The sequence below is a fragment of the Pempheris klunzingeri genome, chromosome 21, assembly GCF_042242105.1.
Source record: "Pempheris klunzingeri isolate RE-2024b chromosome 21, fPemKlu1.hap1, whole genome shotgun sequence".
Classification (NCBI taxonomy): Eukaryota; Metazoa; Chordata; class Actinopteri; order Acropomatiformes; family Pempheridae; genus Pempheris; species Pempheris klunzingeri.
In genome coordinates this window covers 16,682,587-16,699,694 of record NC_092032.1, presented here as the reverse complement: position 1 = coordinate 16,699,694, position 17,108 = coordinate 16,682,587, and the positions used below count along the sequence as shown (strand labels likewise).

Genomic DNA, 17,108 nt, shown 5'->3' with positions numbered 1-17,108 from the left:
GGCAAATGAGCAATGATTAACTTTCCCCCATGTTTCCTGCCCCCAGAGCTCCCCGCTCATTTGCCAGTGGACTTTTGCCTGGTTGTTGTTGTACTTCCACATTTTTTTGTTTGCTCGACGTAATATAACAATTTTACTACTTTAATGACGTAATCAGACATTTGGGACTACTTTTATGAGCCAGGATACAGTGTGGAAGAAAATGCCGCCACAGCCGAGAGTCAGGCAGCACCAGCCGGTGAGGATAGAGGCACGGTGAATTCTGGATGTTGTATGTTTTTTTCCTTTTGCACGTAAGGAAAAACCACAACCTTTTTTCTCTGTTTTCTCTGGTCATGTAGCATTAATTTAAAAAATATTTGCACCTTTCTACTACATAGACAGCCTGGTTTTATGAAGAGACCATCTTTCGAGTGGTGAAATATTTATTCAGTGGCTGCAACTACCGATAGCTCGACCAAGAAAAATAGTGAAAAATTCCCACCACACACCACAGTGACATCTGCAATTCGCTTGTTTTGTCTGACCAACAATCCAACAAAAGATTTTCAATTCACAACACAGAAACCAAAGAAAGTTTCATATTTTCACTTGATGAACAATCAAAATATTTGACAACTGAACTTTTAACTGAATTGTTAACTTGCCATCAAGGACACATAGTGTGTATCGTGTCCACTGTCAAATCTTTCAACAGATTTCAACACCCCTGCATTTCCATTCCCTGCTCTGCCTTCAATCTCTCTCAGAGAGGAGCCCAGGAGCAGCTGTCCTTCCTCTGACAGATGAAAGGCTGCAATGTCTGCTGAGGGCAGACCAGTAAAACTATGGTCTCTCACAGGGGGGAAGGAGTCAGCGACCAGCACCAACAGAGGATTCCTTTCATGCCACAGGGATCTGGAGCTGGACAGAGCTCTGTCACTTTATGCGGCACTGCATGGCCGACTTAGCATACAAGTATCATCCATCCCAGAGTGGAGGGACTCAACCACACTTGGACTTACAGTATATTCAGTCCAGTATATTGCAGTCAAGCTGACGTCTCTGGACAACAATATCCAGTCTAACTTCAAACTGTGGCAATAATGAGGTGTAGGCCTGAAAGCTGACAAGCTCTAGTATCTGTGAAAGAAAACTGATTAAAAAAAAGTAGACTTCACATCTTACAGGACACACAAGGGTATAAAAAGTGGGATTGTTCAAAATTACAGAAACAAGAGGAATCAATATTTCATAACAGGCAAAGTTGCTCATACATAATTGCTCCCACAGAGACTTTACAAAGGGGAAACATCCATTCCGTTCCAATGCCCTGTTGTGTCTGTTTGAATTAGAAAGAGGGGTGACATAGCGTTGACTACAGTCATCTTGCTTAACCGCAGCTGGGCTGCCAGTACATGAGAGGCTCTTAGAAAAAAAGAATTGAAGTGACAAAATCTTCCCAATGAGGCAAACAATCCAGTGGACAAATATTCCATTTTAGTTGCAACCCCAGTGCGTCAGACGTCCCCTACAATTGGATTTGACTCCACAGCTCGGAGATAATGGCCAAATTTCAAACAGTCATAGATCATGATTGTCAAGAAACAACTGGGCCAAAATCTAATCAGTCTTTTTGGCTTCCATTTGCAAGGGAGTGATTGGGTTCAGCGTTTGGCTATGACGGATCCAGACTGAGGAAGGAGTAAAGGAGGAGTTAAGGAGGTCTTTACCTCATTTCACCTTGCTATGGCCCCAACACATCGACCTCGCTTGGTGACCTTGTAAAGTCATGGCCATGGGGTATTGTTACCAGAAGATATTATGAGGAAGCACCCAAAGCTCGAAAAAGAGGAAAAGTTCGAGTATAAACAGCTGAAAGAAACAAGAGAATTGTTGTTGAAACACTGTATCTAAATTGGGAGAGCATCTGGCTTCGGCTGAACTTGCTCCCCTTATCAGAGAGCAGCGTGTGGACAAACATCATTGCAGCTGGCAAAGGAGGGAAGTGAGAAGGCGAAGTGGTGTGAGCTCATCTCCTTCCTGTATGCAAGGAAAATAGCCAGGCTGTAACACTGCAGGCTGGTGTTACAGAAGCTTTGAGAGAAGGGTAAATTCAAAACCACAACTTTCACGCGGGCAGTAGTACCCTGTCGAGAACGCTTTTCTAATCTGCTGACCCTGCTGGCCCAAAGAACGTTAAATGGATCTGACAAATATGCAAAGGTCTAAGTAGAAAAGCGCATTCTGGCTTGACCCCTTTCGTCTGACCCAGTGGGGTGCTCCAATCTGACCAATAGCTACTTAATAGCCTGTGTCTTCCCTCGACTGCTTCTTCTGACTTCTCAACTAGTACTAAAAAGGCGCTCACTTGATCCCAGTGGTCCATCTGTTCAGTGGAAAGAGATTGAACCCTGAATACCTCAGAGTTTCACATGATTCACATGTTCTCAACCACTGTCACCCATATGTTTGAGGCCTGTGGGTGTTGAGTCAGAACACTGAGCAGTTTTGGCTCTGGTGTTTGGCTTCAGCTTTCAGTTACAGGCTTTTAGGGATTGAGGCCCTCCTCTTCTTGCTGCTCTCTCATGCTTGCACTGCTCTTTTTTCTATTTATCTATAACACCACAGTAGCCCTTCCACACACCCTGAAAAGAGTCATCCACCTATATCCAGGTCGTACATTGGAACTGCTGCCAACACCGTCAACATCACCCACACCTTCTAGCCAGACAGAAAGAAAAAAAAAAACTCCAGATCACTTTGGATGGAAAAGTTGTTACCATGTTGGGATACGAGTGAGTCACCGCAATGGTTGCCACGATGAGAGAATTTTGTTGTGTTGTTAGTAGCAACAAGTGCTTAAATATTTGTGATGAGTTATTTATTTCTTTTTTTAATCCAGATTGTTGCCATTTTGGTTATGGCTGCACTTGGAAAGCTTGTAGCTCCACATGGTCAGCTCTGTAAATGTTTGAATTTTAACACCCAGGAATCGACTGACTGACACTGGCATGTTTACGAACCTGGGCAGTCTCTCTCTCTCTCTCTCTGGACAGAGGGACTGCTGATTGGGACACCGTCTGTTAAAGCATTTCATCTCAAGTTTCTCATCTGTTATTCGCCTGAATTTTATCTAGGACAAGACGGCTATTCCACACACAAAAAGCCCCAATTTGTTGTTCTTGGTGCGTTATTATTTGACTGAAGATTTTGCCAAGTGCCAGATGAAATTTTGTCCACTGGAAGAAGCATTTCATTAATGGGAATCTAGAGGGTGCCATACGAAATAAAGAAACTTCAGGATTCTTGAGTTGGACTCTTTACACCAACCGAGTCTGTAGCTTATTCAGTAGTAATTTCCTTGGTTGTAAAAAGATAATAGTATCATATATGACACTTCAGCACTCAATGTTTTGAGGTCATTCAGCTGTGTCTCAGTGCCTTTATGTACTGTAATTATAAGTTTGTGTCATATTTGGGCATTGACAAAAATGAACAGTGAGATCCAAAAGTCTGAGGATCTGAAAACATGTAATATTTTCAGATAAACCTGGAAATAATAATAAAAAAAATAATAATAATGAATTATAACGATAAATATTGTGACATTACATAAATTTGTCAACAGCAACAGTGTTTTTATGTTTGTAACTGTCTGTCTTTCATCACTGCAGGTCTGTTAATGAACAAGGACTCTTCCTCCAAAGACTATTGCTCTCTATGTGCTTGGTATGTCTCATGTTTGACTGAAAGCTTAGACAATAAATTGAGTGTACGCAGTGGAATGAAGAGTGCAGATGCTCTAATTTTTTTTTTCATTAAACACCTATGTTTGTATCCAGGTCCTTCCCACAGTGAACATCTTTGACACAGCATCCCTGCTTCATACGGATTCAAACTGCTCAGACTAGGGGGAGAGTCAGGTAGTGTTGGAGTATTTGGGAAACAGGTCACACATTGACAGAGTGCGTCCACACAACATCAGCAAAAGGGGCATAAATCTCTCAGTCCAGTGGCACAACCAATCAAAGGACCAGGAATGGAACTTTGAAGCCTTGCACAAACATAACTTGACAACTTCCCACCAGACAAACGCACAAACATGTACTGTTTTGGTGGGTGAGGTAAGAGGAGATCAGAAAAAGACAGAGACACGTCTGTAGACTTTGATATGGAGTTGAGACAGCCGGTTTCACTTCAGCACATGTTGAGATGAGGAAAAAAAAGCCTTTTCAGCGCTTTGGCAGACTGGCCGCCTACAGAATGATATCCTCCATGAACTGCCAGCTATGCACAAACACACGGATAAACAAAAAGCTGCACAGCATGTAAATGTAGAGGTAGTAGTGAGCTTACACACAACACTGGGAAAAGCCTGCTACTAAGCAAACACACCCTACATACCAAAGAGTCTGTGTGCATGTGTGGCTGGCCATACCAGACAAATGTGCCAATCGTTGATGATATGTTTCAGCAAACTGGAAGCAAAGCATTTTCATCCTTCTCCTCTAAGATACCACACACACACACACCACTGAAAAGCACTCAGTTCCCATAGTACGCTGTCCAAGAACATTAAGACATGGACTATTTTTACTGTCGTGTACTATCATAAACCAGATCTACACGATTATGAAATAAGACATGGCATAAGGTCTTATTAAAGGCCATTCCTGGCTAAGAGCTAAGATAAGCTCCTCTTTACAGAAGTCCAGGAATTGGAAATCCTTGTTCTGTGGGATTACGAGGCGATAATAACCATGAAGCACATGTCTGTTAACCACATTTGAACTTCAATTTCAGGCTTACTGTACAAGAGGATTTATCACGATGGTCGGAGCAGCTAACAGCCAGATGAGGGCATGAACATCTCTTCTTCCAAATGTTATTTTTCCAGGAAAAAGTTAACTGAGCGCGAATGCTCTTTCTCGGCACAGCCCTGCTTCTTGCTCACATTATTATCAACATTCACCTCTCACAGCGGATTTGAACAATTTTTAATGCTCAGTTGTTGAAGCAACCAAGTGCTGAAGTGTGCTTTTTCTGCTGCACCCACTCTCTCTCCTGGTCCTGCCTGGTCTGCTTCTACAGTATTACAGTTATTTCCTTAAATAAATTCCTCAGAGTAGGATCCTGGATATGTTGCTTTCATGGAATGTGGACACATAGATGTAGAGCTTGGGAATGTGACCATTCAGCTGTATCATTAAGAAATGTTGTGCTTTTGCATGCAAATGCATAGAGACTCCTGTTGGTGGAGAAATTGACATCTTTGACTTTGGTTGCACTGGAGTTCAAATTATATGAAGCAATGGCTATGATGACATTGTTTTGCAATTCAAGAATCAAATGACACCTTGTGATAGATTGGATGTCAATGAGCTGTGAGTGTAACCAAAGACTGATTCTTGGATAACATCTCAGATTCTTTCATAAGAGCAAAGCCAGGCACTGAACCTCAATGCTTTTTTTGTACCAACCAACAAAAGTTTGCCTGTTAGGATGACGGACAGTATAACAGAAGTGAACATAGCTTGGGGTCTAAAAAAGTAGAGAAGTCTACTTCTCACTTGATTTACTACCTCAGCAAACACTTTAAGGTCTCAGTCGCTGGTTTCAAGTATTCCTCACAGCATGATGTTCATTTAGTAAATTATGGTCCCATTTAGAGTATAAATAATATAATAAAATATATAAAGCAGGGTATTCTTATGGCTAACTAATCAAAAGTGGGTCATGCCTAAACCTAACAAATAAGTGATAGGCTCTTCACAGAATGAACGTCACTTCCGACTACAAAACCAAGATGTTGACTGCCAAAATGTCAAACTCAAGGCTTCACAAACAAAGTTTCAAATAATACCCAGCCCTTAACTCTTGTACATTTTGGTAATTTGATGAATGTAAAGCAATCCGAGGAAAAGCATCAAAGGAAATAGTCTTATTCTACAATTTCCTTGAGAAATGTTTTTCCTACTTCACGTTCACAGGTTGATCTTGTGATCCAATGGAGGAGTCCAACCCCCAGAAACCACTGCTCTAGGGCACCTTGTCCTAGATTTGAGCCAGCAGACCTCCGGTCACATGCCTGCTTGTTGACCCTATAGGCTGCTCCCAGCCCTCTGTCTTCTGCTTGTCACTGTGTCCGGCCTCATCTGTAGGAGCAGTGCAATCCAACACCCCCCCCCCTGCCCCACCCAAACACTGCGCTGAGCCAAAACGGCTGTTGAACTGGAGCAAACGCCTCTTTGTCTGGTCTGTTTCTCAGCGTGATTACAGCAAGCACATCTGAAGCCCGTCATCTGAGGAGTCAAACAGTTGTCCAAAGGCTCGCCGGTGGGGCTGTTTCTCGGAGCAGTTAGAGCAAAACAGAGAATGTCTGAGCTTCCATCTGCACTCTGAGCCAAAATGGGAGGTCAAACGCCCATGGGGATTCTCACTTTGGCAGCTTCTTGTTAAACATCCCTCAAAAACCAGATTCCTCTGAAAAATGTAACAACTCGTGTGGTACAATGGAGCCAGAAGAAACACTGTGCTGGGTGGAAGTGTGAAATCTTGGAGAGATGTTCTCTCCCAGCAGAGAAAAAAAAATCTCTATTAAAAAGACTCAGGACAGCATGCCAAGGTCAGTGCTTTGTTTGCCAACACAGCACATTTGGAAACACCTCTACTGACTTTCAGCAATCTAACTTTTGGGTTGTGGCCAAACAGCAATCTGAGGGAGCTCTGAAGTTTACATACAAGTTGAGAATGAGCTTATATGATGCCCAGACTTTGAGACTGACAACAGTAGAGACAACAAGCACCAGAAGATGAATCATCAACGACAGACTATGTCTTCTGTAAGGGGGGATAAGTATTTCCTAATCAGCCTTGTTTATACGGAGCTGTCATATAATTGCCTGTGTTACTTTTACACAGGCAGAATGGAGGTGTAATGATTGGATGTAATTGCAGAGGGTTGTTAAGTGGGAAAGAATGCACTGGTAATGATGCTGATGCTCTGCAGTGGGAAGGGGGTGGAGGGGGTGGAGAAGGAAGAGCAGGAGAGGAAGTATCGACAAAGCAGAGGATTCACTGATCATCATTCATTTCACATCACCACTTACTCAAATGTAACTTCTATTCATGCTGGAAAGAGTCATGATAAACGTTCTCGCACTCTCCAGGCTTCACATTCAAGGCTCTACGACTCACACAGAATCACATGACTTACAGGAAGCAACAGTCTTAAAGGGTCATAGTCCTGAAGTGAAGCATAAAGTTGCTAATGCATGTGAAATTGCAAATAATGGTTGTTAATGATAATGGTTGATATAGTACAAAAAATGGTCGACAAGAGAGTTAAAGCCAAGAGTTTAAGTCATAGAATAGTGGATTTCCTTTTAAAACACTCTCTGAATGCAAATCTGCAACTTTCCAATATCAGACCTGTGTCTTTGACCTTTAAATAACCACTGCCCTGAGCCAATGGACCACACAAAGATCCGGCCACACACACACACACACACACATCACTACATCCATTGAAAAGAGAGAGAGGCATGTAGAACAGTGTAAATATCCAACAGTGAAAAAAGAAAATACAGAGAAACTCTGCATTTCACAGCCAGGCAAGTGGGAGAGACCACCAGGAGAGGCAGGAGAGAGACCAAAATACACAGGCAAGCAGTGGGATCAGCAGGAAACACAAGGAGCATGCACACACACACACACACACACACACACACACACACGCACGCACACACACACAGACCTACATGGCTTCATTTCCTGTTTGGATGAGTGCCATTCTTCCTCAACGGGAGGTCAAAAAGCCAGCACTGCAGCACACAGACAAAACTCTAACTCTGCTCTGCGCTGCACACAACACACACACACACACACACACACACACACACACACACACACACACACACACACACACACACACACCTAAGCAGCAGTGTATAATAACATGCAAATGGAAATCAAAGGGATGAGGACTGGAATGTAAAATAACCAAAACAATGAAATGCATTCCAGGCTGAGATCATAGCTACAAACTGTATCCTACGTTGAAACGTGGGCTGACTCATGTGATCAGATAGGGATATTGTGTAACTGGAGTACCAGCATCTCACAGAACCTCACAGCTGTGGGAACAAACTGGGAGTGTACAGTAGATGTGCGAGTTTCCGCTGCTTTCTGCATCCAGCCCTCTTCGTCATTGTGATCACTGGGTTCAATCAGCTGGCCTGCTCCAAATGCAAGTGGAAGTGATTTGCATCATTAACAGCAGCTGTACTGGCAAAAAAGTGAGTTGTGAAATGCATTTTTACAATCACGTCCATGAATCACATCCATGAATCCATCAGTTGTTTTATCACCACATTGTGAACTGCTCTTTGAGGTAAGCATACTCCGATTTCCACTTGATTAAATAACACTGAGTGGTCAATTTGTGATATCAACAACACCTATGAATGTTTCTAAAAGTTGAAAGTAATCCAATTTTTTGCACTTTACAATAAATATTCTATTTCTATAGCATTTTACTGATGCTGTATTGTCTTGCAAAGACTCCCACTTAAGGTTTGGCTGACCAGAGCTTCCCACAATTGTTGCCTGAGACTGACTCACAGTTTCCTTTACTGACATGACTGACATGCTGCCACGAGCGGAAAAATTTGTCATTTGTTCTTACTAATAATGTCTCACAGAACAACTTAAAAAGAATTTAACCAAAGAATGGAGGGGGTTTTCTAAGCGGTCGGCACTAAAAATTGTTTTTACCTCTCGCATACAAAACGTCAGAAAGGTCTTAATTTATAGCTCAGCATGCGCGTGGGTGTTAGCATGTGTGAATGCATCACTGGTTATTTTAGGGTCTTCGTGGTCAGTTCAGTCAGTGCTGACCCCGTCTTTGTTTTGTGTCAGTGTCAATGAAGACAGACATGCACTAAGGATGTAACAGTCATGATGGTACAATCTGTTGCAATAGAAAAGAGCTGAAAATGCATGCTTAGTAATAATTGTTAGCTGCAGAATAATCTTATTCTTCTTAAGGAAAAACTCTTTCATTACAAGATTATTAATATGATGTACTGTGGATCATACTGAACTGTGAGCTGAATGTATTATTGTACCCCAGCATGCACAAAGCAATAATATTTCTTTTTTAGTTATACCTACATTTCTCCCTGTTATTTCAAACTTGCCCTTGCAGTATAAGTTTCTCCACATAAAGTTGTTTAGTTTGCTTTCATTCCATTGTTATGTCTCATTCTCCACACTCAAGGAGCTGCCGCAGGCTCCAAAACTCTGCGTGTCTCAGGTGATTGACGGAGGGCCTTTCTTATTTTCATGGCAACAATGAAAATAATGAAACCCTAAAAGACTTCTTTCAAATACAGGTCACGTGTTGCTGCATTCCCTGGGGTTCAATTTCTAAAAAACAAACAAAACAAAAAAAAAAGTATGTATGAGGATAGGCTGTACGTGCAAGCACCCCCCCCTCACTATTCTCCCTCTCTATTTGGGGTATCACAGAGAGGTTCTCAATGTGGGGCATTTTCTTCCGCTGGACAGACAAAGAGCTCCCTGTTCGCAGCCTCTTAGCAGCCACTTCACACGCAGCACAAGGTGGAAGCCTCACAAGCTACTTCTTTTTTCCCCACATCAGCCCTTCCGCCTCAGTGCTGCAGAGAGAGTTTGTGAATGGCAAGAACGGCAGGGGAGGTGACACACAAACAAATTCCTGTCAACACACACGCAAACATTTGTGCATCTGTAGCTGCGCACGCGTTTCATTATGAAGTCATACTGCAGCCTGGCCCAGACATCCACTGAATATCAATACGCAGTTCAGGTAAAGGTACTACACACTAAATAACACACCAGACACTGTTTGAAATGGTGTTTAATTCTAGCACAGACGATATTAATTTTGCAGGGACTAAAACAGTTTTTTTATTCATCCACTCCAAAATGCTTATATCACTAGAAACTGCACAGGATTTATTGGTACTTATTGATTAGTGAAGCAACAAGTAGTCCATCAGTAGATTAATCCAGTGATTTCCAAATTTCCAGCCATTTTTTCAAGTCAATTAAAACCTTTTGTGGATCAAAACAGTAATTCACAGAAGAATTGGTGAATAAATTAATAATAATTAAAAGTTGCAAAGTGCCCATATGACTTGTAAATGAACCAAATTGTGCACGTTATTTGTTCCCTTTTCACCCCTTTAACAACCCTGTGGTCTGTGCCAGTCCTGCCTCCAGGCCCATGCAAAATACAAGGGAGGTGCTGCATTACAGTTCAGTATAGTACAACACACTTGGTATCCAACTCAAACGGATGCATCAGTTCCAGTGGGAGAGATGCCACCACTAAAGCAGACACACCCTGACCAGAGCAAACCCCTTATATCTAAGGGCAGGCCAAAAGAAAAGGCCCTGACGCCAGGCAATGTCTCACCACACACACATACTGACAAGTTAATGTATAAGAGCCACATCCTATGGGATCCTGGCTTCAGGGATGGATGGGTACGGGTTTGAGACAGGAAGTGAATTAAAGGACTGACAGGAGTACAGTGGAAAGAAGCTGAAGATGATTATGTATAGCCTAGTAAATTCTGAGGTGTGTTTATTATGGGTGTCTCGTGTTTCAGAGTTATATACACCTCACAAAACTTCCCTTTCTCGCCTTTCTGCTGTTAGAAACAACATATACCCTAAACTTTCCTCTCCATTACCCATTAAGAAGGAGGCAACGCCCGTCTGGAGGGTCCCTGCTATGTCCATGAGCAGCAGTGAGGGCAACATGACAATGATCCACCTCTGAACCAGACAGTGGAGAGCAATAAAACACACCCACAGCTTGCAGAGCTCACATCCCTGCCTCTTTATTATTGAAAGAGAGATAGGCTTCATTATGTATGAAAAAAAAAAAAAAAAAACAACTAGACAGAGACAAAGATGTTGTGAATGCAAGGAACATTAGGCAGTCTCCATTTTTGAGTTATCAAGGCAAAGCTGTTAAATCATTCACATTTCTCAGGGTTAAGTTATGCAAATTAAAGAAAGATGAGAAACACGGAGGAAGTGGAGAGCTGTGATGATTATCACCTGGAATTCATTTGGTCTGGAGTTTGAGTTTGTAGTTTTTTGCTGCAGGTTGACTGAAACAAAAAGAAGAAATCCAAAAGCAAGGGGAAAACATTTGTTCCCTGACTGTCAGCTGACCTAACGTGACACCATGTACTCCATCTTCACCATGACACAAGTATGGTTTATAAATATAGCATAGGAAGGATGGAATTTCCCATGCACAAGACAAGAGGCAGTGATGAGCTCTTGCACTGGAGATTGAAGTCAAACAATGTAAGCAAAGGCTGGAGTTTACCGTTCACCAGTGGCTTTCTTCGCTCTTCTAAAGTGCCATGTCTAACTGTCTTTGATATGCTTTCGCGACGTGGCCCGAGGGGTTGTCATGGAGACCGAGGCAGGCAGTGGCGTCACTGTGACCTTGGTGTCGGCTGAATGCTATTTGCCAGGATATTGACTCAAAACCTGAAGCAGTGTAAATATGCCTTTTTTGGTCCCTCTTGCCTTTCTTTGCTTGTCATCATTCATCTTCCATTTCCAGCTGCCTTCCCTCTGATTTGCCAGATCTCTCTCTCTCTCTCTCTCCCTCTCTCCCTCTCTCTCTCTCTCTCTCTCAAGCCCTGGAGTCTCACAAGTCCTCTTTCCCTCCATTAGACTGAAAATCTGACCTTCAGTGTATCATAAAAGAATTTCTGGCACTCTTAGCAAATCTCTGCCAGAGGAAAACACTCAGATAGCAGACGTGGGAAAGACAAAACCAAAAGGAGCTACTCCTTCCGATCCGCGCTGATGACTCCAACGCAGCATGCAGAAAGTTTTCAACAACAAATTAATTTCTCAGTTTTAATAATTATTTTGTATGTTGAGATTCAGCCACAAGTGTGTTACAATTGTCCCAGGAGTGATGAATGCTGCTCACTTCTAATCTGCGCGATGCCACATGGCTGGAGCTCTTTGTTTGATTTGTCTGAGCTCTTAATGCCTTCATTGGATGAGCGGCTGGATTTACCTGCACATGGAAGAAGCCTCATGCTATGTAAAAGCAAAGGTTAGGAAAAAACTGGTGGTGTAATAATAATCCACACATTTCACTTGGGAATTAGTTGATATAGGGGTGAGCAGTACAGATAAATTCCTTTATTTTAGTATATATTATTTTAGTATATCACAATTATTATTGTGATATTAAAAAAAAAAAACTGTGGAAAATCAATTGAGAAATTGCTAATGAGAGAATTACTGGGCAGAAACGTCTGTTTTGGTTACCTAAATGCTTGATAAATCAAAACATGTCATAACATGAATGCAAAAAACTACCACAATTACGACTACTACATAAACTTTAAAAAGCAATTTTTTTTATTCATCCGAATCACATTTATAGCTAAAATTTGTGGATCGGGTATGTTTGTGTCCATTTTTTTGTCAAATTAGCCACAGAAAAACAAAATAAACAGAATAAAATGTTGTTTATGTTCGCAAACATGCACGCACAGCATTATGTGACACATGTGACAAAATATTAGATATTCCAACTATGTGCTTAGTACATTAGAGCTTCTGTAATGCAGACTTATCACTGCAGACTAAATGAGTTCGACTGATCAATCTAAAGACAAGAACATAAAAGAAACAGAAACAGACCACCAGTCATTTAGCCAAACACACAGCCAGACGCTTAGAAAGAGTGATGAAGCAATAAAAATGGACCATGGTTACTACAGAAGGCCTCGTACTGTGTTTGAAAATAACAAGAGTCTGTGTGAAAGTGAGAAGAGAAGCGGGAAGTGTGGGCTACCATTCTTCACAGCTGTGCTGCCTATGGCGTGTGTTTCTGTGTGTATTTCTGACCTGGGAGATGTGGTTGATGGAGGACTCCATGCGCCGCAGCTGCGAGGCCTGGATGTCCAGCAGCTGCAGAACATTGTTGGCTAAGGCATTGATCTGGTAGGCCACGCTGGCCAGGGACTGGGTGGTATAGGCTTTGGTCTCCTCCAGAGCTTTCCTCTTGTCCTGGGCCTGTGCACGAAAAGAGATTAGGGAGAAGGGGAGGAGGGGGAGTGATGAAAAAGAAGATGGAAGAGGAACCCAGTTACTGTTAATATCACATAACATTTGCATCCATCTTCTAGCCCCGTATCCAGGTCAGGTTTGTGGTGGATTCTGGCCAATAAAGCAGCCAAGACATCCTCTCCACGCCCCCCCTCCACCCCCAACTCTCACACCCTTGCTACCACGCTCTCTCTGGAGGGATTTGAGATGATGTAACTCATCCTGCAGCAGCCATATTGTCAGATCTGACAACAGCTGACTAGATTTCCATGCTCCAGCTTCACAAAATTTAACATACTTGGCATATTCATCAATACATAGAGAAAGCATCATTTTGCCAGTGACAAATCTGAATTACAAAAGCCTGTGTTGTATAAAGCACTCCATGCCTGTAGGCTTGAATGGTGGCTCTGAAATATGCTAAAATATGGCTAAAGGTTTTGGTTCACTGCTGGGACACTAAACGGTTTACTTTGGAGCATTTAGCCGTGTTTTGGCAAACATATGGGTGTTTGTGACATATTGAGCATATGAACAGACAGAGTGGAAATAGATTCATGTCCAGAGGTTTACGAGAATGATTTGAAGCTTGTCATTGCTGAAATTGTGCGATTGTGTTATCTAAGTAAGCTAACATTTTCTTCAAAGCAGCAAGCTAATGTAGCTACAAACTTTTGGGAAGGTGCCTTTTTAGGCTTTCAGTTGGTAATTGTTTAATACTCAAAACATACATTTCGGTTGAGTTATTATTTCTTTTAATGTATTTTGTGAAAACTCACATTGGTATCGAGGAGTTTCTTCAATGAATTAGCTTCCTGGCTAATTAGCTGCATAAACAAGCACATACATTTGTTTTGTGACTTTGCTAGGCAGCTAACTAGCCAGCAGGTTAATTTCTAAAGCAAAGGTGTTTCTGAAGTTAAATGTGAGTGTATATTTGAGGGATGCTCCATCTTTCAAGCCTACAGGAAAGGAATCTCATTAGCATTAGCATCAAAAACACCAAGAGGCTTGATTAATTAATGAGCCTGTTGGATAATTAGTGAGCTAACAAGGCCAAAACAACGGGAAGTCTTTTTTTTAAATTTTTTTTTTAGGTTAACTAAGCCAACACAAGCTACAACTCATAATTCTGTGAAAACAAGCTAAGGCCAAAGTTAAGTTTTATATAATAACCTGAATATGGAAACATTTCTCTTCTTTTTACCTAGTTGTTTTATTCAGAAACTACTGTATGTGTCCTGGGCCTCCATGATGGCACCAGTCTTTCCTGCAGGGAAGTTCTCTACAATGCACTGTAGTCAGTAACAAATAGTCAAAGCTGGAAAGATGTAAGAAGCTTAACCGGACACACTGTGGTAATGACATGTTCTTTAGAGCCACCTCACATCAAACAGTTCAAGTCAAGGAGTTGAGCCCCAAAATTAGCCGCCATGTTTGATCTCTGTGGGCGCTTACAAAAGTGGCCACTAATAAAACAGAGTCCAAAGAGAGGTGCCTGGAGGGGCGACACTGGGCTTTGATGACAGACTGCTGTAGCAGGGATTAGGTGGTTGAAGAGATGATTATTGGTAGGTGGTTAAAGGGCAAAACAGAGAAAAAGGGAACTTCTGGTCAAAGGTAAACGAGAAGGCGGTCGGACACAATGTAAGCAACCATGTCACGGCGCGCCTCATTACTGATTCGTCGTGGCAGCGTGCAACTAATCCAGTGACAATCCAGTGGCTAAAACTGGAGAGCTGCCCTCGGAGGGTAGCTTCAGCCCGGCGAGGAGGTGACGGCGTTAGCGGTGTTTCTTTTAGCGCAAATCAGAGCAGCAGATGTGCTGTGCGATAACAGCCTCAGGAAGGAGGAGGGATTCCTCCAGAGGGCTCGGAGCAAAGGGCCATCTGTTGAAAGCACATAGTCACTCATGTGCACACACAGACACCTACTACTGACACTGCAATATGGAGCATGGTACATGGAGCAACAGCTGCAGGAAAACATATGAAACAGCAGAAACAAACAAACAAAACAGCTTTGTGTCCATGACAGCAATTTCTAAATGATAGAGTTTGTGCTGCATAGGGGCATGAGATTTCAGACAGATTAATGAACATGTGCTTCCCTCTGTAGAACTTCTGGCCTATATATCAAGCTGCTTCAGACATGGTGGGGTGTGGAGTCTGAAAGATGTGGGTGTTTATTATCAGGCAGGGAGGGCCAACTGAAAGGCAGTGCATTCTGGGAAATGTAGGACCCGGGGTTTATGATTATGACTCATTCTAGGAACTTAAAGTCTGGGTATGCTGGCCTCTAATGCTTTCACTTAAACTATTCATTTTTTTAATCTGCATTTTATAAGCCCCACAACTTAATGAAATAACACTAAATTGCCGGTGTTCCCCTTGAGCTTGGTTTTATCAATATCTTGCAGGTGTAAAGTGCAAAGACAAACAGCTCCATTGGTGCTTTAAAAATTCTGAATTGAGAAACATAGCGAAATACAAATTTACATCCTGCACATCTTAAAAAACAGTCCGTCACGTTAATCTGTGTTTCCACCCAAAGCACAACATATGATCTTGTTTAGTCGATGTTTTTCAATCGCTGCAATTGATACGTCTCTTTAGACGTGTCCAATCATCTGCATGAATGGTTGCTTTATTCCCCAAGTAACAGATTAACTGTCTTAAATTGTGATTCAGTACTGACACAGCTTCATATAAGCTATTTGACATTTGAGGACTCGCATGTACAAGTTTCAAATTTGAAGCTGTACAACCAGGCCTTAAAATGAGTGTGGCAAAGACTATTAACAGTCATCCCCCACTACTACAGTTTCTCAGTTTGTTCTTTCCCAAGTGACACAGCGACTACAACGACATTGAGGTCAGATTAATTTATCAGGAAAGCTGATACACTGAATGGAAAGGGCTATAAGGCTCATATATCCCTTCCTTTCCTGGTTCACATGAGGTTAAAATGTCACCATCGTGTTACTCATACATAACATGGGCGTTTCTTGAGCAGTGGATGAATAAATGGACCCATTAAAGAGTCAGCATGTCAAAACCATGCTGAATAGTGAAATCAGTTTCTTGCCAATTTCATTTGTATTTCTGGTTAAACTGATCCAAAGTGCATTAGCTGCCAAAGCTGTGATGTGAGGTCAGTGGTGGGCGTTGGGAGGACAGATGTTACACTTGATTGCACTGCTACTGACGGCATCTCAGAGCTGTCTGCTCTAGTTAAAGCCCCCCTCGTCCCTTCACATGTTCCCCATCAGAGATCTGCTGTTCACAAACTTTCAAACTAACCCACGTTTGTTGTTCAGTTACCCAACATTCCCTATGACATCCACCTTCAGTAAGAAAAACAGCAGGGGCACAGCAGATATTCAAAAAAACAGAACAAATGGTGCTTGAGACATTCACAAAGGAAGGAACACGGTGTGTGCTTGCTCGGTGCAGAAGGTAAATAACAGCACCGGAGAGCTTGGTGTACGATACCACAGCAGGAGATGCAGAGAATGAGGTGAGCTCCCAGAGAGCTTTAGTGCTCCTGGGGCACTTCATCTCATATTTCTGAGCTGAGTAATGACTGAAAGAGACTGCTGAATATCCAGGCAGTATTGGACAGGCTGTCAGCACCTCAGCTGCGTTTAAAAAGGGAGTACAGAGGAATGCACAGTCCGTGTACACACAATGAAATCATAGCTGGGAGCTGAGACAACCCAGATAATCAAAGATGCACTTAAATGCAGTATAAATACAGGGCCAGCAGAGGAATGTCTGTAATATAAAAGTTAAAAAATCTTAAGTGTGTGTGTAAGCTGATGGATTCGGGAGCAAGCAGGGAGTGGCTGCCACAAGCACTGATTTGTCTCCTGGGAAGTGTTTGAAGCACCAAACTGGATGGATACTTCCATTTCACTCTGTCACCCATCCAGTCTGGCAAGATAACGGCCAACAACAACCGACACTCAGGTGCAGCCA

At 42.3% G+C, this 17,108-nt stretch overlaps 1 protein-coding gene across 6 annotated transcripts in view; it reads right to left on the bottom strand.

Annotated features, from left to right (window-relative positions):
• Nucleotides 1-17,108, bottom strand: part of abi1a (abl-interactor 1a) — a 45,699-nt gene that overhangs the window by 21,052 nt on the left and 7,539 nt on the right. For all 6 annotated transcript variants that reach the window (XM_070853385.1, XM_070853386.1, XM_070853388.1 and 3 more), the window contains exon 2: nucleotides 12,928-13,095. In XM_070853385.1, the coding sequence (XP_070709486.1) occupies nucleotides 12,928-13,095 (168 nt within the window). The remainder of the gene's footprint in view (nucleotides 1-12,927; nucleotides 13,096-17,108) is intronic.